The sequence below is a fragment of the Argentina anserina genome, chromosome 4 (genome assembly GCF_933775445.1).
Source record: "Argentina anserina chromosome 4, drPotAnse1.1, whole genome shotgun sequence".
Taxonomy (NCBI): Eukaryota; Viridiplantae; Streptophyta; class Magnoliopsida; order Rosales; family Rosaceae; genus Argentina; species Argentina anserina.
The window spans coordinates 25075786-25103612 of record NC_065875.1 but is presented as its reverse complement, the minus strand read 5'-3'; the positions used below and the strand labels follow the sequence as shown (position 1 = coordinate 25103612).

At 36.6% G+C, this 27827-nt stretch overlaps 5 protein-coding genes across 8 annotated transcripts; 4 read left to right on the top strand and 1 right to left on the bottom strand.

Moving 5' to 3' along the window:
- Window positions 1–1244: 1244 nt before the first annotated feature.
- Window positions 1245–3667, bottom strand: LOC126791866 (uncharacterized). The gene is made up of 7 exons (XM_050518360.1): window positions 3308–3667; window positions 3019–3162; window positions 2716–2931; window positions 2407–2528; window positions 2084–2247; window positions 1687–1841; window positions 1245–1590 (listed from the first exon to the last, which is right to left on the bottom strand). The coding sequence occupies exons 1-7, from the start codon at window positions 3560–3562 to the stop codon at window positions 1492–1494; spliced, it is 1155 nt and encodes a 384-aa protein (XP_050374317.1). The 5' UTR covers window positions 3563–3667; the 3' UTR covers window positions 1245–1491.
- Window positions 3668–7113: 3446 nt separating this feature from the next.
- Window positions 7114–12522, top strand: LOC126792464 (protein DETOXIFICATION 8-like). The gene is made up of 7 exons (XM_050518880.1): window positions 7114–7350; window positions 7727–8271; window positions 8363–8449; window positions 8559–8615; window positions 8751–8989; window positions 9073–9278; window positions 12457–12522. Exons 1-7 carry the CDS (start codon window positions 7114–7116, stop codon window positions 12520–12522), a joined length of 1437 nt encoding a protein of 478 aa, XP_050374837.1.
- Window positions 12523–13594: 1072 nt separating this feature from the next.
- On the top strand, window positions 13595–16567 carry LOC126792959 (hypersensitive-induced response protein 2). 2 transcript variants are annotated; one of them, XM_050519487.1, is made up of 6 exons: window positions 13595–13633; window positions 14544–14741; window positions 14911–15031; window positions 15442–15533; window positions 15615–15711; window positions 15906–16567. In XM_050519487.1, the coding sequence occupies exons 2-6, from the start codon at window positions 14553–14555 to the stop codon at window positions 16262–16264; spliced, it is 858 nt and encodes a 285-aa protein (XP_050375444.1). In that variant the 5' UTR covers window positions 13595–13633; window positions 14544–14552; the 3' UTR covers window positions 16265–16567. The 2 variants fall into 2 exon arrangements, with proteins under 2 accessions (XP_050375444.1, XP_050375445.1); XM_050519488.1 differs by having other exon boundaries at window positions 13605–13633; window positions 14550–14741.
- Window positions 16568–17641: 1074 nt separating this feature from the next.
- LOC126792961 (mitochondrial outer membrane protein porin of 36 kDa-like) lies at window positions 17642–20086 on the top strand. Its single transcript, XM_050519489.1, has 6 exons — window positions 17642–17789; window positions 17894–17961; window positions 18369–18479; window positions 18873–18959; window positions 19121–19329; window positions 19504–20086. The coding sequence occupies exons 1-6, from the start codon at window positions 17741–17743 to the stop codon at window positions 19808–19810; spliced, it is 831 nt and encodes a 276-aa protein (XP_050375446.1). The 5' UTR covers window positions 17642–17740; the 3' UTR covers window positions 19811–20086.
- Window positions 20087–20562: 476 nt separating this feature from the next.
- LOC126790225 (alpha-amylase 3, chloroplastic) lies at window positions 20563–27797 on the top strand. 3 transcript variants are annotated; one of them, XM_050516385.1, is made up of 13 exons: window positions 20563–20916; window positions 21006–21136; window positions 21411–21465; window positions 21549–21671; window positions 21772–21892; window positions 21995–22311; window positions 22865–23523; window positions 23916–24105; window positions 24958–25064; window positions 25638–25887; window positions 26510–26632; window positions 27030–27197; window positions 27282–27797. In XM_050516385.1, exons 1-13 carry the CDS (start codon window positions 20653–20655, stop codon window positions 27438–27440), a joined length of 2667 nt encoding a protein of 888 aa, XP_050372342.1. In that variant the 5' UTR covers window positions 20563–20652; the 3' UTR covers window positions 27441–27797. The 3 variants fall into 3 exon arrangements, with proteins under 3 accessions (XP_050372342.1, XP_050372340.1, XP_050372339.1); XM_050516383.1 differs by having other exon boundaries at window positions 21956–22311; XM_050516382.1 differs by having other exon boundaries at window positions 21772–22311.
- Window positions 27798–27827: the final 30 nt, after the last annotated feature.

Sequence of the window (27827 nt, the reverse complement as noted above, 5' to 3'; positions counted from 1 at the left end):
TTTCCAATACCATATACCAACTAATATATAATTGGTATGAAAAATCCACAATTTATACCAACCAATAACGTTGGTATATCAATTAAGTGGTACAGTTGGTACGGTTGGTAATGAGTTTGTACCAACATATTTAAGGCCCAAAAATTTAAAGGTCCAATTCAAATAAGTAATAACAAATACGTGAAATAACAATAGAATTCTAAAGTCTTATATAACTTCAACCAAATTATCAAATACAAAGTCATAAATAGAAAGTTAAAGTCTACATAACCAAACTGTTAAAGTACTTATGAATTCTCAAAACAATTGAAAAAAATAAATGATAGGTTTAAATGTGATATATGTTGATATGTTGTAAGCAGTGATAGTGCTACTGATAGGTCTAAGCATTTGTACTTAGGAATTCGATTGAATCGATTCATTCATAACTAAGTAAAAAATTTGAAGACGAGAAAAAGAGTGTACTTAAGAAAGAAACTCAGAGAGATTATATTAAGGTTCGTAGATTTATACGGTTTGGATTTATTTTTCAATAAATCTACAGTTGAAATTTAAAGATATATATAATTTAATATAATATAAGTTGGTAGGTACGATATATTATGGTATACGGAAAATCTATACCACATATATACTGTATTTTAATATTAATACGGTATACTATCTCATGTACCATGTACCAAATATTTAATATACCAACATATTTAATACAGTTGGTATACGAATTGGTTGGAATGGTTTTATATACCATCGCCAGTCCTACCAAGATTGTTACCTCCCTTTGTCATCTTATTCCTTCAGTTAATACAAGTCTCTGTTTCGTAGCCTACTTCTGATCTGATTTCCGCCAAAGTTAGTCAATTTGGTCAATTTCATGAGATCAGGTTTGGCAGCTTAACAAGCTACGTCTCTTAGACGTGATTCTTTAACTTTGGTAAAGGTAAGTGCGGCCGCCCATCACAGTCAGATGGCAATAGGTGAAGAAAAATTATTGAAATGGAGTCCCTCATCTTGTATCACCAAATAAAATAAATAACCTTATCGGAATCTTGTGCCACATCAGGTGCAGATAAGCTGTAGTTATTGAACACGAACTCTGCATCATCATCATTATCATCTCCTTATACAAGTCCTACTGATGCCTAAGCTATGAGCTTTTCAGTATTCGTCTCAGTTTCTTGGTACAGTTCCATTTTTGTCTATGGACAATTGCCCTAACATGGTTTTTAAATGGTTATTTTGCATTGGAGCAACTCATCGGACCTACCTTCATTTATTAAATGCATCTACCAAATACATTTACATGCTTCAAGCTCTTTAATTTTAGAGCATAAGTTTTTTTTTTTAAAGAATTTTTGGAGCATAAGTTGCTACAATAGAAATGTCACCCTTGCTTCTTGTACCAAAGATATAGTTCTTGAACAGGTCATTATTTCTGGTGCTGCATGAAGGATTGAAATGATCTCATCATGCAGTTATTTACGAAGTCCTTCATGCCGCCCTCCTGGTCAGCTGCTCTGACGACGTGCTCTCAAAGATCTTGTCAGCATTACCAACTTCAAATCCTTCCCTCCTGTGATGCTCTTGAATCTGTGGTAGTTGCATTTCAATTTGTTCAAACTTTTGGTGCAAAACATTCAACAATCCAGAGGGCTACTGGGTTAAGTACTTAAGCAATACATTTACCTCGTTGTCTGGTAGATTACTGTACTGAGGCAGCACCAGGCGTTGAGCAAACTCAATGTAGGAGCAGGGGACTGACTCGGTTTGACCATCCCTAAATTGGAAATTAACTGAATCTGCGACAGTTGAACTTTGCAGCAGAAGACCATCAGGGCTCACTGTTAATGAAAATAGTCATCAGATCAACATTTCCAAAGTTTAAACTGCAATACGATCACTCTGTAACATAAAACTTCATAAGAAATTTCAAGAAATTTTGCCTGAATTCGATTTATGCTAAAGAAGTGTCATTGATTCAAAACATAATATGCACAAAGTTAATAGACATATCACTTTTTGGATTTAACACGATTTCACACACTTATTTGATCTGCTACAATGATGTAATCATGTAACATACCTTTCAGAATTCCACCTTCAGAATTCAACCTGAATCCATTCCTCTCGATGAACTCATTGAGGCTCTTAATATCTCTCAATTGAGATTTCAGCTGGTGAGCAGAGATGGTGACATGGTTGACTGCGTACCCATTGGCAAGGGTCCAGGCAGCATATTCACTTTCCCTATGTATCCATTATCCAAATATAAGTCTTTGAAGATCAAGATCAATCCTAAAAGGCTAAAATGCTGAAGTTTCAAAAGATTATACTATGCAGGTTATGTTATGAAGATGCAATTTCATTTATGTAAATGTTAAGATACGCTCATAGAAATTTAAGTACCTAGCCAATTGCTGAAATTCTGAGTATAATGGCTTTTCCCAAGTCAAAGTTCCCACGGCACTTGCTAGAGCAGCATACTTATTCCCAGAATTAGAGTTTTCAGTGTACTTATGGATTATCTCCTGAAATTTGAAACAAATAGCATTCAACTATTGGAAATAGGGAATGGTTCAAGTGGATTTCAATCGAAAAGGAAGATTCTGACAGTGGATTTCAAAACCCTTTTCCTTTTTCCCTCTGATTACATAATGTATATCATAAAACTCCTATCAGCCATGAACATATAACATTACATCAAAATATATGTACCTGAGTCTGTGGACTCATCTGATCAACAAGAAGCTCAGATATGAATATTCTCGGCAACGGCCCATTAACACCAGCACCACCATAAGAATTCGCATAACTAGGAGGAGAAAACCACAATGCCCTCAATTTCTTAGCCGGGAATCGTAACTCTTCCCTGGAAGTATATCCGAAATCCAAGAAAAATCTAGCCATAGAATCAATTCCATAACCATTCACCTATAAATCGTTCCCAAGTTAAAACATAAATGACAGACTTGATTAACAATGCTAATGAACATGAAGATCAGCAAGTAAGAGATGTACCCCAAAGGTCCTAAACGCGAAATGATCATAGCTAATCTGTTCCTCAGACCCAACAAGATCCAACACTGACTTTGCTGTAGGGTTCCTGCTCAAGTACACAGCCTCCATGTTTGCCAACACTCCCCTGAAGAATGATTCACCTCCCTGCAATACGACACCGAACGATATATTCTTTCTTGATGTTTGATCATGAATATAACCAGAAGATAATCATGCACACAGTCACATATAGCACACACATATATATAAATGATCATGGGGGGTTTATAACAGTACAAGTATATAGTACCTGAGAAGAAGAAGAAGAAGGGTGATGGGATCCATTGTCGGATTTGGAGCTACAAACAGTGCGGAGAGGTTGGTTTTTGGTGGAGATGGAGTGTTTCAGATTCAGGGGAAGACGTAATCTGGTAAGGGAGATGAAGGTCCTGGTGAAATTCAGATTGTTGCGTTGGCGAGATATGAGAGAGTGGAATGAAGGGTAGGAAAGAGAGGAGCTTCTTAACATGGTTATGGTGGCGGTGTTGGAGAGTCGGATAATCATTCGTCTTCTTCAACCTTTGGTTTCGACTTTCGAATTGTTTGATCTACTTCTTCTTGTTCTTCTTTGTTCGATGTGTTAGTGGCGTTTGCTTGCTTCCTGCTTTGTACAGCCGCCACCTGGATCAGTGGATTCTATAACAGTGTATTTAGATAACCTCAATTTTTTTTTCTGAAATTTAAATAAAAATTGGTATTTCATGATTCTTTTCCTCAAGGCTTTCTGTTTGGATTAACATTAAGTGGAAATTATAATTCTTATAGAAAATAAATCAGAGATTTTAATATAGAGATTTCCCACTTGAATTCCATTAAAAATATGTATTTTTTTTCTAAATTCCTTCTAAATGACGGAAACAAATTTAGCACACACCTCTATCATGCCCATCTCATTCTCACCACCATAAATTAATGTCAAGTGTCTTTTATAATACTATAATTATAAATTTGTTGAGAAAAAAAACATTTGTCATTCACTTAGGGTGGTGGGTATGAGGTGGGCATGATAGAGTTGAGCGAAAAATTTACTTCTCTAAATGACATTAATTCTTGTTATTTTAAAAATTATGCATTATAATCCAAACGAAATTTTCAATTAATTAAAATTCAAATATATTGGATTCTAATTCATATGATTGTATAAATTATATGGAAACTTGAATTACAGTATCCAAATACATCGTAAAACATGAGTTCTAGATTTTGACGTGTGACACAGTTGAGTTTATCTTCTTCTTTTTGCATTATTTTTTTAATGAGGTTGTATTTGCACCTCCCAAGTTACTGTTTGTACCTCTATAATTTTTTTAATATTTTTCTTTGACTTTTTCAACTCATCTAAAAAGTCAGTTAATGACAAATCTTTACTACTATAAAGCGAGCACTTCAAGAAAATCACTAAAATATGAATTTCCGAATATACCTCTTTGTAGTCTTACACTCACACACAAGACAACATGATAATTACGTAAAACCATAAATGTTTAACCAATGTGTTTTATCAAAAATATCCCTCGGGGTAAATAGAATTACATAAACATTTCAATAAAATTGTGCAAACTCATGCGATGAAAACACATACATCGCATGTGTACGAGACTAGTATAAAAATAAAAGGAGACGATTTTTCTTTACGACAACCTCTTGTGTTCTTACTCTTCTCTTCTTCTTTCTACGACCTCTTGTCTTCTCTTGTTGATGGAAATTGACGACTTAAAGTAACCCAGAAGCAACAACAAGTCACCTGGAAATGGATTTGGACCTGGTGGTGAAGGTTTCATCAGTGCCTTTGGACACATAGAGAACATATTAGAAGCAAGTAAAAGATTCAAGCAATTGTAAAGTGAGGACATCGAGTGATTCGAGTCTGACTTGTTGACAGGCATTTGCTCTGTGCAAGTTGAATGGTTTGCCTCCATTTGTGTTCTATGCCAAACACTTAAGCTAGTTCAAATTGCGTATTTAGTTTTCTAGTTTCAGTCTTGAATTGTAGAGATTTTATCTTTTGTAAAATTGATTTGATCAGCCATGTTTTGATCTTACACTTCAATGCTGTAACGATTAGCTATGGAGAGGTGATACTACAAAGAGATTAACTACTAAAAGGGTGGACGAAGTTCAATAAAACTATCAAATTAGAGTACTGGGTTTTAGGAATAGAGAAAACTAAGTTTGGATGGAGGGTGTAATGGTAAACAAGAGGAGGTGTATTTTAGTTTTTAGTTTTTGCCAAAAGTAATTAGGAGGTGTTAATAGCAATGGAGGTATAAACAATTCATCAAAAAAAAAAAGGAGGTATAAACAATAATTAGGGAGGTGCAAATATAACCCCTTTTTGAATTGGACAATTAAAAGAAATGATGGACAGTTCAACTAAAATTCTGCGATATATGAGATGGCATTTGAAAATCCAGAAGGGTATCTGAACCAATGCGAGAGGGAGAGCGAGTCCTCTGCATATGATGGGATCTATTCATACATAACATTAGGAACAAACAACTGAAACAAGATAATGATGTATAAATACAGAGTACAGAGTTTACTTCCTGGAAATAATACGAGTGTATTTTTGTAATTAAGGGGGTTGAATTAATTACACCTTTTAGTTGAGGATAGAAGTAGATTGAGAATGAGTTTGATCAATGATCAAAGACTTCGAGATATAGGGTATAACCATAGTGATAAAGCTTGTGACAGCTATATGCTTATGTAAGTAGAAAAATAAGCAAAGTATAGAATAGCGTTATTATTGTTGTAGTATACTACATGTATGTCACATTATCTGGCCGCGACTTTCCTACATTAGCAGCCAAATATGAGATATAATTCATCCAAGGCCTCAACTGACTGATGTGTCCTAAAGTAGATAGGAAATGAGGGAGCTCAACTAGACAGACAGAAGCCCCGATGAGGTTATGGTATACAAGACGAACCAAAGCGCACAGAGCGTCCCCATTGCACTAAAAAGAGCATTGTTGGCAAATCTGTGAGTTTAAATTAGATGAAACCAATGGCGTCTGAACCAAGTATATGATCTTTCCTTTGAAATTGAAACTTGAAAGGGAAAGAGTGAAGGACCCAGAAGACCATAATCGGATTGGAGTAAATGCACGATGTTTTATTTTTATTTTTCGGAGAGAAAATGTACGATTCTTGGTGGGATGGCCAATATGGATAGAGGGCTATAGAGATTAATACGAGTCAACAAAGAGGATAAATTAACCTAGGAATTTGAAGTTCATATATTAGGTGACCCTAACAAATCAATTGAATAAAGGAATCAACACTCTTTGCTAAATGCGACGATCAATAACTACTATACTATTTTTAATCTGGTAGGGTTGAGAAAGTTACATATTATGACTATTAAGGAATTGACGTTCAAACAACCATTTGTTTTTTGTTTTGTTTTTGTTTTCATAATGAATTTATCGAACATGAATGTCATACAAGATGAATTTATCTTTGTAAGTTTTTATGTACCGAGATATAAGTTCTCCTCTACTGCTTTTTACCTTGTATAGTTGTATTGGATCTCCCTGTATGAGGTTTTACTTGTTAGTTGTTACATAATGTGTTTGGACCTTTAACGGATATTTGGCGGGTAAGCTCGACCCGTTTACAGTAACCCGAAACACACCAGTAAAATGGTCAGCAATTTCACCGCAGTACAGTATTACACGAATGTTACCGCGTAAGTACGAAACAAGTTAACCCAGACGGTAAAAATACGCTCCTCACGTTTCCCTCGCTCACTTTCCATGTATGAAAATAAATATACCTAAATCTCCGCAGTCCCTTTGTGATTCTTCTCTCTCACCTATTCGCTCTCTTGCTTTGTTCAACAGGTACTTTTCACAATTCAGAGCTCCGTAGCCGGAAATTCTTACCCTGTTTTGAAATTTACGCTGTAATTAATCTTTCATAATTCGTAGTTCATAGTTGTCGAATTGTATGTTTTCGCTTGGAAATTTGCCTTCTCCTTCTAGTTTTGCTCTGAAGTTTTGTACCGTAGTATCGTTGCAGTTTCGAAACCACATGAGGTGTTCAAACACAATGCAGCAGAAACTAGCAATGGGAGAGAGTGTTGATGAAGAGCATAAATGGATGACTAAATTTGTGAGAGAGCTGAAGAAGGAGGGATTTATAGCTGCACCAATGATCGCAGTCACGGTATTGCAATATCTTCAGCAACTAGTTTCGATGGTTATTGTTGGACATCTTGATCAGCTCTCACTCTCCAGCGTTGCAATTGCCATTTCTCTCACCAATGTCACTGGATTCAGCCTTCTTGTGAGTTCTGTGTTTTTCCTTAATTTTGATTCATCCATGCATACATATGTAATCGATACTAATGAACTCATTCATCTCATATAGTTAAGGCTAGGGGTCGGGATGGTAGAATTTGATCACTATATTAATTTGCACTTCTTTTCTTTTCCATTCAGTTCTTCTTTTCATGTGTATGCTGTTTCGAAATTTTGGTTAACCAGCTAAATTAGTAAAATGGGATCGATCTGATCAATCGTCGAGTCGGAAAAACTGGTGGAAATAGATATATTTGTTTTTCATTATTGAAATAAGATATATATTGACACCCTCTAATATATAATTAAGCTGTGACGAGTTAGTTCTAATTTGTATATATATAATTGTATTTGGAGAGCAGTCAGGAATGGCAGGTGGATTGGAAACCTTATGTGGGCAAGCATTTGGAGCAGAGCAATACCAAAAACTTGGAACCTATACTTGTACTGCTATAATGTCCCTTATCTTGGTTTGTCCTCCAGTATGTGTTCTGTGGATATTCATGGATAAATTGTTGCCTCTAGTAGGCCAAGATCCATTGATATCCCTTGAGGCACGAAAATATTCGATGTGGCTCATTCCTGCACTATTTGGTGCTTCAATTCTCAAACCACTAACTCGCTACTTCCAGTCTCAGAGTCTCATTTTCCCCATGCTCCTATCCTCTTTTGTCATTCTACTCTTCCATATATGTGCATCATGGGCTCTTGTATATAAGCTGGGATCTGGAAGCAATGGTTCAGCGATAGCCTTTAGCTTGTCCACTTGGTTATATGTGGTAATGCTGGGTTCCTATGCCATTTTTTCCTCAGCCTTCAAGAAATCCCGTATTACAATTTCAAAAGATTCTATTTTTCATGTTGGAGAGTTCTTTCGGTTGGCTACCCCGTCTGCTGTGATGGTTTGGTTAGTACGTTTCTCTCATTTTTACCATATTACAAGTTTCATATCTTTTCTCACTCACTTATCTTAATTTGTTTCGTTGATAAAATCGCAGTCTGAAATGGTGGTCGTGCGAGCTGCTTGTTTTGCTATCCGGCCTTCTATCAAATCCTAAGCTAGAGGCTTCAGTGCTTTCCATATGGTATGCTTTCATTATGTATCTAAAATTATATATATATATATATATATTTCTTAGATATTAGTCATATTGTTATACTATAACTCTCCTTTGCCTCTTTGTGATTGTACAGCCTTACAATCTCTACCTTGCACTTCAATTTATCATATGGATTTGGAGCTGCCGCAAGGTATGTTCTAAATATTTTCTTATTTTTGTTTTAGTGAAATTTGTAATTTTATTAGGATAGTGTTATCAAGCCACCACCTTAGGTGTCTGCAACATACTCAAATCAATGGAAGCTAAAACATAAATCCTTTTACAGTACTCGAGTATCAAATGAATTAGGAGCTGGTAATCCACAAGCAGCTCGAGTAGCTGTTCAGGCTGCAATATTTCTCTCAGTCACGGAGGCGCTTATTGTAAGCACAACTCTCTTTTGCTGTCGTTCTATTTTGGGACGTGCTTTTAGCAACGAGAAGCAGGTAGTGGACTATGTTGCAGTGATGGCACCTTTGATTTGCCTCTCAGTTTTTATGGATAGCTTACAAGGAGTGCTTTCAGGTACGAGCCTAGCTACGTACGTGAAGGCATGTTTTCTAATTTACAGGAATATCATCTCACCCTAAGAACTTATGTATATGAAGGGGTTGCAAGAGGAAGTGGATGGCAGCATATGGGGGCCTATGTCAATCTTGGAGCATTTTATTTAGTTGGACTCCCTCTGGCTTTAGTACTTGGCTTTCCTATGCACTTGAGGGGTAAAGGCCTTTGGATTGGAATAGTAGTTGGCTCTGCTGTGCAATCAACTCTTCTGGCTTGCATCACCTATTTCACAAATTGGGATAAACAGGTTCATTACTCACTTTCATTTTAGTTTATTTATTTTTTATCCTATCTATCTAAATCATTTTACATTAGGTACATATATATTACATACTCCTTGTTAATAACAAAAAGCTGTGACTCAAATCATATATCTGCATTGTCACGACCCCAAAATTTTGAGTATGAAACTCAAATTCCGAAGTCATAAAAACTCTAAAACAATCTCAATAAATCGAAATCATTTTAATGTTACAGCGGATCATTACTGAGTTCATAGTACAACTTAGTCAAAATGATTATTACAAACCAAATTTATAATTCAACATTATATCAAATGGAAATGTAAAAATCATCTCAAATCCTCACCACAAGATAGAATAAAACAACTTTAAGTCTTCAGAGTTGTCCGTCGATTTCCGCTAATCCACACCTGCGGAATTATCCCCTACACCATCGAATAGGTGCACCGGAATTGTAAACACAAACTCGGTAAGCTTTGCAGCTCGTATGAGTAAAACAATAATATAACTCGCATAAAAATATATAAGAAAATCCACAAAGCATCAATCATAAATGCACTCATGAGTCATTAGACGGCCCATCTGGTTGTCTAATAATATGAAAATATATGTGCTCATGAGAAGTTGGGCAACCCCTCTGTTTACCCAAATGCATTTATAATACGAGTACTCATGAGCGCTGGTACACCTCTGTTACCCCTCATGATAGTACGCCGCCGACATTGGGCAACCACTTGCTACCCAATATCAAAAATATGGGTACTCATAAGCCGATAACCCATATGTTACCTCTCATGCAGTACACTGGCAGACAGACTAGAGCTCTAACTGTATCGTAATTTTTGCCCGACCAAGACTAGGTTCTGACATGCCAATACGTCCGAAGACTGGTCCGAAGACAAAAAAAAACACGTCCGAAGACAGGTCCACAGACCACAAAAAGAAAAACGTTTTAACAACTCAAGTTAAAACCACGTACAAACAATAATCACATGATATTGTACAAATCAAATCGACATGCTCAAATAAATAATCATCAACGCTAAAATGAACTCATTCGCAAACGGAATTTATGACAGTATATAATATAGCAAACTATATACATGTACCTATTTTACCAATTATACACATACACAATCCACTATATCTTATACATATTATAGTTCATTCTTTTTAATTAAGCGTAATTATGAATCTTCGCAAGGGTAGATTCGTCACTATGAGATTTTACTCACCTTATAATCCTGAGCGTAATTTCCACGATTTCGAATGTGAATCATTTACTTGATGTATCGATCACCTAGAATAGATAAGAAGTGAATTTAGAATCGTCACGTAAAACCTTAAATGCCGAAACAGTAATAATATTTTACTGTCCAGCAATTTCTTGTTTTTACGAAATTATTGTTCATGTATTTACTATTCATGTACGCGTGCATAGTATTTACGTATTTATGTATGAGTGCATAGTATTTACGTATTTCTGTACGTCCATGCACTATTTAAATCGTATATACTGACTCAATAAATAATAATTACTGATTTACCCTTTAGAAAATTACTTTTACAATTACTATACATAATTTACATTTACATTTACCGTACGTAAAATAAATTCACATTTACTGTACGTAAATTACGTTTTACATTCACCATACGTAAAAATAAAATTTACAAAATTACTGTTTCAAAATCACTATTCACGCATCGCCGCGCGTGGCGCTCACGCGCTGCCCACAGGGACAACGCGTGGGACCCACGTGCCGACTCCAAAACCGGCGCGTAGCACGCCACCGCCGTCCCAAAACTCTTTCTTTCTTCCTCCTCCTCCACCAAATCACCACAAAAAATAACCACAAACATCACAACCAAACAATTCAATCACACCCTTACCTAATTTGTGCTTTAGATGCACCGGAGAGTCGCCGGAGGAGCACCTTGGACGGAGGCGGTTTCTGCTGATTCTTTGTGTTGCTAGTTGAGCTCTGATGCGGCGTGGGATGGCGTGTCGAGCTCGGGGTCGACTACGGAGGGCCGTGCGATGCTCTAGAGGCCGGCGGCCCAGGGGAGGAGATCGCCGGCGGTGAATTTTCTGAGGGAGAGAGAGAGAGAGAAATCGGGGAGAGAGGGAAGAGGGAGGCGGGTGAAGAGAGAGAAAGGGTTTCCGTAAATGGAAACCCTTATTCTAAAACTTTCCTTTTTATACCCACTTCCAAAATCGGAAACTAACTTCCGCCGTAAATAACTTTCACGTACGACGTCCGATTAGAACGCGTGACGTGTCCACGAACTCGTATCGACGAGCTCTACAACATTCTTGAAGGAAGTTTTCATAAACGAGTGACATAGTAAAAGTCGATTCTCACGTCGCGGATTACGTAACTTTTTTCTAATTAAAAGTTCCGATAACGTTTCCGCTTTCGATTCACAAGTCGCAAAACAAACAAATGTCGTTTAATAAATTTTACAAACTCTAATAACTTCTAAGAATTCAATTTATTTGACTCCGAAAAATCGGGTCATTACATGCATTCTGAATCCGGAATCGAGCTGAATATATGCTTTATTATTTTTATCCTGATTGACCCTGGTTTTCATGTGTAATCGGGGAAGGGTCCAATGCCAAAACCTATCAACGCCTGGTAGTAACACTCCACCCCATTTGAGAAACAAACAATCTAGCACAGTCTGTGGATAATCCTTCGAGGCATCATCGTTGTCTCATTGTTGAATCAACACCAACAAATAAAAGACTCAGCTAGCATAATTATGAAAAACCAAAATGCATGCCTTCCCTTGTTTCTCGACCCTTGATCTAATTGTCTATTCCTGTTGGTGGGCCCTCAATCCCATCCTTGTTTTGTAGATTGAAAACAATTTTGTACATTTTGTTATAAAAGATTTGTAGTAGTCTATTATATAAAGCTCAAAATTTTCATAATTTAAATTCAAATTTCTAAAATTCAGTGGTCCTCATTACATTTTGAGGTCAAATTTTTTATTGACTTATTTTTGTACACACAATCTAGTGTCTCCATAAAATGAAGTGTTTCATAATAGAATTTTCCTTTGGTATAACTCTTCTATAGTTTTGTGTATTGTGATAGCATGACTATTATTTTTTTAGTATTAAACTATCTTTGTGTAGAGAACATTCTGATAACTTAAATATGTATATTTCAGGCAAAGCTAGCAAGAGAGAGGATATGCGCAGAGAGACCATCAGAAGACATGGAATCAGTTGAATGAGAAACAAAACAACATGGTTGGACTAGCCCTTGCATTATTAAAGTATCATTGTTGTTAGGAATATATGAGTAATATATATCGTGCAGAATAGTAGTATCTAGCACATCGCTATTTCATGTACTAATCAATATATTAAAAATGAATAATAATAATAGGAAAGTTATTAAAAGGAAATGAAAGAGTCAAATAGAAAGTATCATTTTGTTGTATCAACCTAGCTGTGCATATTCTCTTTTGTAATTTACAATTTTCACTCAATGAAAATAGTCACAACCTAGCCTCCAAAAAGTTTCTTAGGTTCTTTTTTATCCTGTGCATTCCCTACAATAAATCTCCATATCGCTTTCAACTATCCACTAAACACGAAAGATGAAGAAGGACAATTGTTTGCATATCTGTGGATTTAGCATATATGAAACCAATGGCGTGTGGACCAAGTATATGATTTTTCTTCGATCATTACTTTTAAAATTGAAAGGGAAATAGTGCAGGACCAAGAAGACCATAAATAACCTTATCGAAAAAGAAGAAGACCATGAATCCATAATCGGATTGGAAGCAAATGCATGATGCTCGGTAGGATAAAGGCAATATTACTACTAGTACAAGTCAACATAGAGGGTGGATAAATCTATCGGATTCAAGAAATTTTCATACATTAGTGACCTTAACAAATCAATTGAACCGAAGACTCTTTGCTAAATATGATGATGATCAATGAATATTATACCAATTTAGTATGATAAGGGTTAGATACCATTCAATATTATGGGTTGAAAGGTTACACAATGATTTTAGTCCATATGGCTATTATCAACCCTTGTGTCACAAGTTAAACTAGGGTTTTCTTAACATTTTGTCGGGTACAGATCGACCCGTTTTGTACCCGAAACACGCGAGAGTGAAAACTGTGAAATTAATGGTTTAGTTTAGGCGCTAATCCGCTATTGCCCACATGGACTGCGTGTGTCCCACCTCGCCAGAAATTTCACCGCCACAGTAAAAACACGCCCCTCACTCGCTTTGCTTATAAATAACACCCAATTCTCCTCTCGGTTTCTTCAAACAGGTACCGCCTCACAATTCAGACTACTCTGTTTTGGAATTTACGGTGTGAATTTGCTTATATCTTAGTTCGTAGTTACTGAATTGTATGTTTTCGCTGTGAAATTTTGCCTTCTCCGTCTAGTTTTGCTTTGCAGGTTTCGAAATCAGTACCGCCGGTACAATTTTTCGCCTTTGGTTTTTCGTAGGCTTTGATGAATTTCCAAGTTTTGCTTGAATTTTAGTCGCTGTAAAATTTTGCGATTCTGCTATGAATTTCGGTTTCACCGTTTGTTCAGCTCTCCATTTTTGTTTCGGAGAAAGAGAGAAACAGTGGGAGAGCTGTGTGAAATTCTTATGGATTTATGTTTTACTTTCGAGTTGTAGATATATTTGTTGCTGGATTCCTTGGTAAATTTATTTGAGAATTTAGTATTGTTATTTTCGGTGCTTGGTGATTTACAAGAGTTGCATGAACATCTACTCATCTAGACTTTGTCTAAAAATCACTTTGAATTTTACAACAATTTGGCTTTTGCTCTTGTCTTATGTATGTTGTTATTATGACTTTGATTGTAACTTATACATGTAAGAGTATCTTTGGTTTACGGCCGGCCAATACACACATGCTTCAGACTCTTGAATCATAAAATGTTTATGAAAAGCTTTTATTAAAAAGAAAATATGATTAGTGTTCCTAGTTGTTTTCATAATTGGAAAGATGTTATAGGTAAAGGAGTGATGCAGTCGATTTAAGCTTCGTATCGTTGTTGAATTATGGTCATATGGTGTATGGTAATTTGAGGTTAAGTTTCCCCTTGATCAATTCAGTGATAAAGAAGTTGGTGCTTATTTCATTCAGTAGCATGTGTTTGATTAAGGCTAACACTATTTTGGATATCTGTTGATTATGCAATAAAAATACTGTAGTGCTAGTTTGCAACTCTGATGATCATTGTTTCTACTGTCTTTGGTAGAATCAGAAGATGGGACAGTGCCTTGGGTGTATTCAGGTTGACCAGTCTACGGTTGCAATCAGGGAAACTTTTGGGAAGTTTGATGATGTGCTTGAACCTGGTTGCCATTGTCTGCCTTGGTGTTTGGGTAGCGCAGTAGCTGGACATCTCTCTCTACGAGTCCAGCAATTGGATGTTCGATGTGAAACCAAGACCAAGGTTTGTTTTCAGTTTCCTAAACACTAAAGATTGCTATGACCATTTATATTCTCAGTAAGAACTTAGCACACACTCTAGGTAGCTCTCTTGATGGCCTTGGTGAAAAATAAATTATGAAAACTATAGTATACAGTTTGTCGGCCAATTCTGAATTATGGTATGTCTCCAGGATAATGTCTTTGTTACTGTGGTTGCTTCCATTCAATACCGAGCTTTAGCTGACAAAGCTTCAGATGCCTTCTACAAGCTCAGCAATACCAGGGGGCAGATCCAGTCATATGTCTTTGATGGTATGGATTTTTTGATGTTTAAGAAGCAATATATTCTATAAGTTTGTTGGCTTTTTATTTATGCATGATTAACAATTTAGGTAGTCAATGTAGCTAGTTCGTTTGTGTTTTCAATCATCTTTTATCACAAAGATAGCTAGTCCAGCTTGTGAAAATTGTTACAAGGTTAATGCTATTCTTGAACTGGACTATTTTACCTTTAAAGAGAGCAAAATAATAGTGAAAATGGAGATTGCAATACAATAGTTTGTTAGGTGCAGAATATTTAGGTTGAGGTTTTCACTCGACCTCTAGCTAGTTCTTGTTTTCATATCATCTTATTTTGTCTCGGACAGGTTTATATTTTAGTGTTCATAGTTGAGGTGCTTAACAATGCTTTCAGAATTCATGGAAATCTTTTTTCTGTATAGTTATCAGGGCAAGTGTTCCAAAGCTGGATCTGGATTCAACCTTTGAACAGAAGAATGATATTGCCAAAGCTGTGGAAGAGGAACTTGAAAAGGTATAGATTTGTCTGCCATTGTTTGGATCGAAATCCAAATTCAGATCTTGGTAACTGGTTTTTTTTGTGTGGTTTTTGTAGGCCATGTCACATTATGGGTTTGAAATAGTGCAGACATTGATTGTGGATATTGAACCAGATGAGCATGTGAAGAGGGCAATGAATGAGATCAATGCAGGTAAATATATTAAACGGCAATACATCGGATGCATTTTCTTTTAATGGTCATATTGGTTTATCGGCTTTCTTCACAAATAAGAATCGATTTGAAACAGATTACTTGTCTATTGGTACAATATGTATCTAAGTTATCTTCTAGAAATGCAAATTACTAATATATAATTATATACATTTGTTCTGTGATTAATGCAGCTGCTAGGATGAGGTTGGCTGCAACTGAGAAAGCTGAAGCAGAGAAGATACTACAGATTAAGCGAGCTGAAGGAGAGGCAGAGTCCAAGTATCTGTCAGGGCTTGGCATAGCAAGGCAGCGCCAGGCTATTGTAGATGGGCTGAGAGACAGTGTGCTGGCCTTTTCTGAGAATGTACCGGGGACATCATCAAAGGATGTCATGGACATGGTTCTGGTGACACAATACTTTGACACATTGAAAGACATCGGTGCGTCTTCAAAGTCCAATTCAGTTTTCATCCCACACGGACCTGGTGCTGTGAAAGACATTGCTTCTCAGATAAGAGATGGTCTCCTTCAAGGATCAACTCGCTCGTGATGTCCCTAGTACGGAGATATGAAGTTGGAGGTGCAGGCATATATAAGCTTCATTATCTACTTGTTAGTTCTATTAAGCAAGGCTAGTAATCATTGTATTAAGCATATATAAGCTTCATTATCTACTTGTTACTTCTATTAAGCAAGGCTACTTGTTAGAAAAGTACATTAAGAGGCTTCATACTCATCCATTCCGACCTCATTGTCATCATAGTCTTCATGATCCCTTTCATTCGCATTGTCCTCATTATTTTCATTCGCATTGCCTTCAATATCATTGTTATCTTCTTGACTTTCATTATCACCATTCTGTGGTCTATTTTTCCACATAGCTTCAACAATATTAAGTTTCCAAGCATTAGCCTCTGTTCTTTGTTGTAGTTGACTTTGAGAAAGTAGTTCAAGATTCTCGTCTTTCATATTAAGTTCTTCATCATTTTCTATTTCAGGAGAAAATTTATCAGAACGACATTCTTTATTGCAACTATTAGTACAATTATAAAAACAACCATCATTTCTTTTTTGCCTACAACAATTATACCAAATCACAAGAAAAACCCATAAAATTGATTTGAGCAATTAAAATAAAACACATGATTAAGAACATAAAAATTTTCGATCTTATTGAGAGAGAGAGAATACATCAAAATCTCATGTCTAGATGCTTGATTTTCTAACAAGCATGATATAGTGTAAAAATACTTCAAAATCCAACAAAATCAACTAATAAATGAAATCATTCAAAATCAATCGATTTTTGAATACCACCAGAATTCATAAGAGTTTTTGAAATCTTAATTGAATACCTTGAGATTTTAATGGATTATTTAAAATCTTAATTGAATACCACAAGATTTCAAAAGATTCTTCAAATACAAGAAAATTCTATAGAATCCTAGTTGAATACATCCCCTAAGACTCGGTTTGGTGAATACTGACATATGTGGTATACAGTAGGCGGATTTGAAACGTTTTAAGATGCTTGTTCATAGTTGGTGTTTCAGACTAAACAACTTCATAGTTGGTGTTTCAATTCTATTTATTCAGGTCGAAGCGATTTGAACTATTTGGTTGGTTTATTTTATTTTTCAAACAGTTTGTTCTTATAAATTTCCAATATCGTGAACTGATGGCTCTTGATTGTCCACCATTTGCTGCTCTACTTAGAAATTTCAAGCCAAATATATTCACAGAAGAAAACAGCACAGCAAAATGTTTAATTTGTTTTTGCATACGTGGCATAAAAACAGCACCAAAAAGGCGAATATGCCAAACACAACCCCCCCCCCCACGATTTCGAGACTTTTCTTACAAATCAACGGCCCAAAACCCACACGCCCCCAGGTCCATATCCAACGGCCCTAAACCACTCTCTCTCAACAAACACCTATTCTAGGGTTTTCCTCGATTGCGTTTGATATTCACACTCCCTTTCAGCTCCTTCTTTTCTTCTCTCTTTCGTTCATCTCAAACAACCATGGTGAAGGGACCCGGTCTCTACTCCGATATCGGCAAGAAAGCCAGAGGTCCTTGCCTTTTCTTTTTAATCACTATTTGATCATCCGATTAGTTTCATTTTATATTTTTATAATTTCGCTCTTCACTCATAATCTGTAATTTCTCGGTGTAGATCTTCTTTACAGGGATTACCAGACCGACCACAAGTTTACCGTCACCACTTTCACCACTTCTGGAGTTGTAAGCTTCTATTTTCTCTTTTATTTTCCAATATATTTTTATCAATTTTGGTGATGAAGTAGTATATTATGTAACTTTAGATTGGTTGTTAGTTAGTATTTTTTTAAATGAAAATGGTTTAATATAAGGAATTTAGAGGATTCAAATAATCGTTAGTAATGAAATCTCGGAGTCATGATAGTGTTTCTTGATTATGACTTGGCTACTTGTTGCTACAGTAGTCTAGGTGTGTTTTCGTGATGTCATTTTTCTCATAATATAAGGTTATAAGAGGTATAGCACTGAATGTGCATAATTGCTGATGGTGTTATTTTGATGTTTTAAGCAGGATATGGTTTACCCCATGTTTTGTGTCTTGTAGGATTCGTGCTCTGTTTCTGATATGAACTTTTGTTGTGCTTCTCCAGGCAATCACTTCGAGTGGAACTAAGAAAGGGGATCTTCTTTTGGGGGATGTGAGCACTCAGCTCAAGAACAAGAACATCACGACTGATGTTAAAGTTGATACCAATTCAAATGTGAGTTATCAGCCACTTCAAATTACTAATGCCCTTACAATGTTAGTATGTATATTTCTTTTGGCTGTGTACTTGCAATCTTAGATGGTTAACAACAAACTGTTTTGGGTTTCATGACTAGTGTTTGCATATTCTTGTGGGGTTCTGTGAATCATGCAAACTGAACCAAAGGTTAATCGTTATAAGTTGGCTGTTCATGTTAGTGCAACGACATTGATATATTTTACTTAAAGTCATGTTGATTTCTGATAACTGTAGTTTTTATGTAGCTTAGGGTTGATGTGTAAACATCAGAAAAGTAAACATCCATCAAATCTGGAAACATCACATGATTTTGGAATATGATACTCATTTATTTGATTATGTGTTGGCTGATGATAGTATTTATAACAGCTTCTCACAACAATTACCGTTGATGAGCCCGCACCTGGTCTTAAGGCAATCTTGAGCTTCATTGTACCTGATCAAAAATCTGGAAAGGTAAGATATCTTTCTGTTCTTCACAAAGCATTGTTGTTGCATCAATTGTATCAACCATTTTGTATCCCTTATAACGGAGTTGCCCCATATGTCTTGATATATATGACTATATGAGGTGCATTATTACACAACATTCTGATTTCGGGTAATTTTGAAAACAGGTGGAGCTTCAATACCAACATGAGTATGCTGGAATAAGTACTAGCCTTGGATTGACTGCCAACCCTGTTATTAACTTCTCTGGTGTTGTTGGGAACACTTCCCTCTCTCTTGGAACGGATGTTTCTTTTGACACTGCCTCTGGAAACTTGACCAAGCTCAATGCTGGGCTGAACTTCATTCATACTGACCTGATTGCCTCCTTGCTTGTGTAAGATATTCTTCATTAGCAAAATTAAAGAACAGATTAATCACATCAATCATTTTTTCTTCTCCAGTTCAGTTAGCACTTCTGCGTCTGTATGTTGAGGCACCCTTTGAAAAGAAGTCTTACCTTTGTTATGCTTCTGGGGTTTGATATTTACATTTTTGTTGTTGTATGCAGGAATGACAAGGGTGATACCCTCACTGCTTCCTACTTCCACACGGTCAGCCCACTTACTTGCACTGCTGTTGGTGCAGAGCTGTCCCATGGCTTTTCTAGCAACGAGAACACCTTCACCATCGGCACTCAGCATGCACTTGACCCCCTTACCTCTGTGAAGGCTCGGGTGAACAACTATGGCAGGGCAAGCGCTCTCATCCAGCACGAGTGGCGTCCCAAGTCCTTGTTCACTATCTCAGGAGAGGTGGACACGAGGGCGATCGAGAAAAGTGCAAAGATCGGTCTAGCCTTGGCACTCAAGCCATGAGCTAAGCACAACCATCATGTGCAAATGGAAGGTGGGTTTTGTTTTTGCATGGTAGAGGGCAATAAGCTAGGTAGTAGGTAGGAGGGAATTTCTGTCATGAACTCGTGGTCCTTTACTATGATGCTATTGGTTTCTCATATCTTGGTGGTAATGGGTTGTAAAAAATAATTGGCACGGACCTGATGTCAAATTCCTTTTGAATTTTCCACCCATCTAAGTGTTTAGTAAGGGTGTACCTTAAACCAGAGTTTAGAAGCGAGAGCTTTTTTTTCCTTCTGAAGTTTTGCCATTCCTGCTTCTCCAAGTTATCTCATGAATTCTGCAGTAGATCTGGAAATCTGATTTTTGAAACTCTAAATCAACATGTTGAAAACTTGAAATGAACAGGGATATCATGTTATGATGGATTTACGCAAAGTCCCTATCGTTTTCACTAAACAATTCGTGACGAAACAACAACGCTTGCACCACATGTGGTCCATGTGAACAAATGGTTCCTAGTAACGCATATAAGGAATGACAATCGAAGATACTTTTGCTTGCACCATAATTTTTTTTTTTTTTGCATAATGAACAGAAGGGGTTCACTTTCCTTCGTTGTAGTCTTGTAGAATATCAAGTCGGCTTATATTTTTTGGCCCCTATTGAAAATATCTCAAATTCTTCAAACAGTTAATTGACGTGATACGAAAGTGTCGGAAATTAAGTTAATAAATTAGAAAAAACTAATCGACTTTTCAATCAAAAAAAAAACTAATCGACTTTATTCAAAAAATATCTCTCTAATTCTCGAGATTTTCATTTCCTGAGTCACAGTCTGAGTGGCTCTGGTGGTCAGAGCCATGTCGACGGTGAGCATTAAGCCTCTTCTCCACCACGGTCACCGGCGAAGCTCCGGCCACCGTTCAGCTTCGAAGCTCGTCAGGCTCAGTTCCTTGAGTGCTTTTCCAAAAAAGACGGAGTTTCGCTGCCGGAACTTCTGCAACTTCCGGCGTGCTAGTGCTCTCATTCTCCGAGCTTCTTCTACTGACACCGCCGTGGCTGCGAGCTCTGAATCCACAGTACCTCTCTTCAAGAAGACATTCCCTCTGGAGCGAACTGAGCTGGTTTGAGTCTTCCTTCATGATCATGAGCTTGGTGATTGTTGTGATGAATTTAGGAAGAGCTGATTTGGTTTTGGAATTTGAAATTTCAGGTGGAGGGAAAGATCTCTGTGAGGTTGGATCAGGGGAAGAATGCTCGGAATTGGACGCTCACCGTCGGTTGTACTCTTCCCGGAAAGTGGATTCTTCACTGGGGAGTTTCACTTGTTGGTGACGTCGGCAGGTAGATTGCTTAGACTTGATGTTTCGATTTCGAGAAGAATTGTTCTGTTTATGTATGTAGGTGGTTGATTTGAGTTACTGTTCTAGTAGCTGTTAATGATCTTGATACTTGAATTGTACGAGTGTTCTAGTAGTTGTGAATGATTTTTTTCGAGTGATTAATAGGCGTAGTTGTTAGGATAGTGTGTTTGTTCTTCCAGATAGGATCAATAAGTAGGAGATAGACTGGTTTTGGATGTATTCCTTGTGCACTAATGCATTGAAATGTTGTATAGTGAATGGGATCAACCTCCTGAGGAGATGAGGCCACCTGGTTCGGTTTCTATTAAGGTATGTGTGGCGTTCTCAAGTTGATAGGGGAGCTGAAGATTTTGAATTGGCAGTATCATTCTGAAGTGTATGTGCTTTTTCAGGACTATGCAATAGAGACACCCTTGACGGAATCAGCATCATCTATTGGAGGTGATACCTCTCAGGAATTGAAGATTGATTTTAATCTTGACAGTGGAATTGCAGCCATTAATTTTGTTCTAAAGGTTCTGATTTAGCTAATAACAATTAAAAGTTTCAGTCCTTTATGCTGGCTACTCCATTATCTATGGTTTATATCCTTATCTGGGGGTTTTGGTGATGTAGGATGAAGAATCTGGTGCTTGGTATCAGCACAGAGGAAGAGATTTCAAAGTGCCTCTTGTGGGTTACCTGCAAGAAGAACGCAATGTTGTTGGTGCAAAAAAAGGATTCGGGATGTTGCCAGGTAATTCAAATTTTTTTTTGAGAAAAGATATTTTCATTGATTTAATATATATGTTCAATTCAGGAATTGTGGGGAAGTTATCAAACATATTTTTCAAAGCAGAATCATCAAGCTCCCATGACAAAGATAGCAGTAGTGAATCCAGAGGAACTAAGGAAGAAAATAGGTCTCTAGAAGGGTTCTACGAAGAACTCCCTATTGCAAAAGAAATTGCTGTAGTGAATTCAGTAACGGTTTCTGTTGGGAAGTGCCCTGAGACAGCTAAGAATCTTCTACATATGGAAACTGATTTACCTGATCATGTTATTGTCCATTGGGGAGTTTGCAAAGATGAGGCTAAAAGATGGGAAATACCAGCAAGCCCACATCCACCAGAAACAGTAGTATTCAAGGATAAGGCTTTACGAACTCGACTGCAGGTTTTTATATTCTTATCATCTTTGCTATTCCCTCTCCTCCCTTATTTAATTCATATTCTTGTGCTGGCGAGTTGGTCATTTTTTCCTAGTATAAATATTGTGTGTACCCATTTCAAAATGTCTGTACGTTTTATGCTCTATTCTGAGTTTCTGACTATGACACCGTGGTTAAATATTGGTTATTTTTAGTTTGGGTAGAAAATTTTTCAATTATTCTGCATGACAATTTATTAAGTTATTAACGGGAAAATGAGTTTTGTACAAAAATACTCGCTGTAGTGCCATCTTTTAGGTTTGTACTCCATTGCCAGAAACGTTATTTTATTTTTTACTTGGATTGATATTCATAATACATTATGTGATAAGGAATAGCGGCTTTTAATATGAGCTATACGCATCCTCGTGCTTGGAGATTTCTTTAATGTAACCCTCTATCTCATGCATATTTGTTCTAAGCTGTCTAGAAAAAGCTGAAAATAGTGCTTCTCAATTTGGTCTCTTGAAAGAACTTTTAGTTGGGCTAATGAACTATCTTCTTGGTTCCTGTCTATAGAAAAAAGAGGGAGGAGATGGATGTTGGGGATTATTTACTTTAGAGGAAGGACTCGCAGGATTTCTTTTTGTTTTCAAGCTAAGTGAAAGTACATGGTTGAAATGTAAAGGCAATGACTTCTACATCCCCCTTCCAAGTGCAAATATCTCACCTGCCGTAGCAAAAGAGGATCAGCCTGAAGGTGCTATTGCAGATGGGAGAAGTGCAGAGGAAATAGAAGACAATTCTTTCACTGAATATACCAACGGAATAATTAATGAAATAAGGACCCTGGTGAGTGGCATTTCCTCTGTGAAGAGTCGAAAGACGAAATCCAAAGAAGCACAAGAAAGTATTCTTCAAGAAATAGAAAAATTGGCTGCTGAAGCCTATAGTATCTTCAGAAGCACTGTTCCCACATTTACTGAGGAAGCCATTTCAGAATCTGAAGAGTTGACACCCGCTGTCAAAATAACCTCAGGGACTGGCACAGGTTTTGAAGTAGTGTGCCAAGGTTTTAATTGGGAATCACATAAATCTGGAAGATGGTACATGGAGCTCAAAAATAAAGCTGCCGAATTATCTTCACTAGGTTTCACTGTGATTTGGTTACCACCTCCTACAGATTCTGTGTCACCTGAAGGGTACATGCCAAGGGATTTGTATAATCTGAATTCCAGGTACCCTATGATAAATTTATACCACATAATAATTTTGCATGATCTTCATAGCTCTACAGTGCATTTGTTTTGATATCTGTATAGTTTTTTTTTGTTACTTTTGATGGGTTAAAAATTTAAAAAAGAAAGAAAAGGTGAGTTGGCATACCCCTGCTTGCTTGGTTATACACAGTGATGTGCGGACCATCAAAGTTTCAGACCTTATCCTTTTCTTTTGGTCCGAACTCTTTAGTTGTTATCATAGACCTTTTTTTAACCTTAATTGGCAGTACATTCAACTCCTTTGTTTCTGGAGTTCCTTTTCATTATTACTCTTAATAATTGTTTTGGAGTTCAGGATGGATGCTGTATTCATCAGTAATTCTTCATTGCTCGTGTTTCGTACTTCTCAGATATGGCACTATGGATGAACTGAAGGAGACTGTGAGGGAATTCCATAAATTAGGTATCAAAGTACTTGGAGATGCTGTTCTAAATCACCGCTGCGCACAGTATCAGAATAAAAATGGTGTATGGAATATATTTGGTGGTCGTTTAAATTGGGATGATCGTGCAGTTGTTGCAGATGATCCACACTTTCAGGTATCTAATTTTTTATCCCTAACAACGTTCTTAGAATTAGCAACCTTACTTTTTTTTTAGTAGAAAAACTCAACTTGTATACTGGCTTTCTGTTCCCGTTTACTTGGGAATGTTGTGAGTCAAGTTTATATGCAGACAGTGAGAGAGGTTAAAAATGATCGCATTTGTGGAAGCACATTAGAGACATTATAATTTTATTATTTCATGTGTACACATGGGCACATGTGATATTGTTGTTTGTGCCCTTGTTTGCATGTGAATAGCAATTATAGCATATAGAGTGACAAACTTCATTCCTAAAAGGCTAAAACACATGGGTATGCTTAGAAAGACATGATGTCTAGTTCATTCCATCTGCATGCATGTGCATACAATTTTAAGAAGAATACGAGGAAACGAGGGAAAGAGAACATAAAAGTTTTCTGCCATTTTTTTCTGGACTTGGTATTTGAAACCCTGCATTTCCCTGTTTAAAATGAGTTTAAGTAACTTTAGTAGTGACTATTTAAAAGTTCAGATGGTGGAGTTAGAGTGTTACATATATTTAAAAGGTAGAACACCAAGTTGACACCGTTCAATTTTTAAGACAACACACCATTAATCTACCTGCTAATTCTCATCAGACACTACACATTTCATAGAGTGACAGAGTTTCAAGCTTACCCTGTGTATTTACTCAAAAAAAAAAAAACTTACCCTGTGTATGTAAGAGTAGAATACTGATATTAACCAGAATAAAAGTTCCAAAAGAGAACAGTACTCTGTAGAGTTGGGCAGAACATATGTGATTTCTATGAAGACTATAATATATAACTTCTTGGTTTGTGAAAAAGCCATATTTGTATTGTACAGGGTAGGGGCAACAAAAGTAGTGGAGATAGTTTTCATGCTGCACCAAACATTGATCATTCACAAGATTTTGTGAGGAAGGATATCAAAGAATGGTTATGCTGGCTAAGGTTAAAAGTCTGAACTATTTACTCGATTTTTTGAGATTCTATTTTTAATGTTTGCCAGTTTACTTAGTTTTGTATTACTGTATAAATAAACACAGAGATTTCAATATGGATGTTCAAGCTTGATCACATCTCTGTCAAAGCACACATGTTAAGAAAGTGTGCTAGTGCTTGAGTTTTAAGAAGCAGCTGTTTATTTCTTGTATAAAATATCTCAAAGCTATTCAGGGAGCAAAATTCATAATGGTCCTAGCAGTAGGATCATGTCTTTTAACAAAAGAAATGCGGTGATTTATGGTATGTTCCAAAATTTAGTAGTCTGCTGAGTACCGTCCTTTTCATGAGCACACTGATGAAGTTTCTGGGATGAGGCTGTCATACTTATCATGTCAGATGATATCAGTGTTGGCTTTGACTTTTTATCTTTTTTTTGAAAGGGGCTTCAACCCGTGATACATATGAATTTGCTTTCTATATGTATGTAACGGATGTGTCAGTACTTTATTGAATATAATTTTCTCTAAAACATATTACGTTGGAAGTTTTTTTTTATAAACATATGGATCATAATGACAGGCAAGAAATTGGGTATGATGGGTGGAGGCTTGATTTTGTTAGAGGATTTTGGGGTGGTTATGTTAAGGACTACATGGATGCTAGTGAACCTTACTTTGCTGTTGGTGAGTATTGGGATTCCCTAAGTTATACATATGGTGAGATGGATCACAATCAAGATGCACATAGGCAAAGAATTATTGATTGGATTAATGCTACTAGTGGAGCCGCTGGAGCTTTTGATGTAACAACAAAAGGGATCCTTCATGCTGTAAGTATTCATCTCTGTAAATTTTACAATGAAACCTCTGTACTCAATTCGTTTGTATGATACATTGATACTTGTAAACCTGATTTTGTTAAGCTGCACCAGAATGATCTTGATTCATAAAGAATCTTAGTTATTCCCTTTTAAACTGTAGTCTTGGTGTTATTTAGATATGTATGCCTTTGTGAAATATTTTTGCATCCGTGAAATGATTTATATATAATCGCAGGTTACAGTAAGCTTTCTCTAATAGATATGCCAGCATTTTTCTTGCTAGTTCCATAAAAATTACTTTTTTCACATTGTAGTAAAATATTGCTAAAATAAAAACAAAATGGCTTTTAAGTTCTTATGGCAAAACATCTTGTCCTTTGCCTACAAAGAATAATGCAGTTAACACCCAACTGTTGACCAAATTGCTGCACCCCTAAGTAGTTCAAATATGTATACATATAATATGCTGATATGTCCTACTGAACTCATTTAGAATTTGATCACATTTAGCATCAGTTTCTAAGAATGATGCTTCCGAATACACTAGCCACTTTCCGTGAACAATAGTTGTTTGTTTTCCATGGCTATATGGTAGATGATACGCATTTAAATCTAATATATAATTATGCAGGCTCTGGAAAGATGCGAATATTGGCGATTATCAGATTCAAAGGGAAAGCCTCCTGGGGTTGTTGGTTGGTGGCCATCTCGTGCTGTTACCTTCATAGAGAATCACGATACTGGTTCTACTCAGGTTGGAACTCCTTTTATTTCTTGATTTTTTTTATATGTTACAGCGAAGAAGGATATCAATGTTCCTCCTACCTACTCCCTTGACTAAAGTAAACTAGCTTGGGCAGTGTCCTTGTCTTACGAGTTTATCCAAAATAGAAGGATTTTTTTTTATTTGTTCAAGTTGTGAACCTTTCAAGTTTCAACATGATACTAATCCAGTTGAGAAAAAGGCATTTTTCTAGAGTGGTAAGCACCATACTATTTAAGTTCTCTACCTCCTACCTGCTTTCACATTTCACAGAATCAGATGACTGAAAAGCAGAGCTTCAATTTATAAGATCAATTTGATAATGTTATTGATACAATAAGATTACATCTCGTTGCATAACTACACATATTTTTTTTTGCTTTTGAAGGGTCACTGGAGGTTTCCACGTGACAAGGAAATGCAAGGATATGCTTACACTCTGACTCATCCAGGAACACCAGCAGTTTTCTATGATCACATCTTTTCTCACTACCGGTCAGAAATCGCAGGTTTAATATCTTTAAGAAACCGGAACAAAATCAATTGTCGCAGCATAGTAAGTATCAATAGTAATGCAATCATCCGTTGAGCAATATATGGCACCATAGAGGTTGATTTCAATTTTTAAATTATATTACAGGTTAAAATTACCAAAGTTGAAAGAGATGTGTATGCTGCTATCATTGATGAAAAAGTTGCAATGAAGATCGGACCAGGTCACTATGAACCCCCAAGCGGGTCTCAAAAATGGTCCAAAAGCCTCGAGGGAAGAGATTACAAGGTCTGGGAAGCATCATAAATTTTCCAGTGTATGTGTGATATATCTATGAGTATATATAGTCGAATGCAGAGAGATGAATAAGGACTGGCCGGAGCTGTGCATTTGCAGCTGGTTGGCTTATGTGGAACTGATGAATATTGGGTTCAAAAGGCGGTTTGCCATTATAAGCTGTTGATACATTGGAGATGGATACCTTCTGTATGTAACACGTTCGATCTGGACTTCTGGTTCTGGTGTACAACTCCACTCTGCTTTCCGGTGTGTTACAGTAGAATGTGTAAAACCAAATCTTTCTTTTTTTGGGAGAGCTAATGTATCTTTTTCAAATGATTTATCAACAAATATTATACAAGAAAGTGGCATGTTGCTGACAAATTTCTCTATGGACTTTTTTTAGTAAAATGA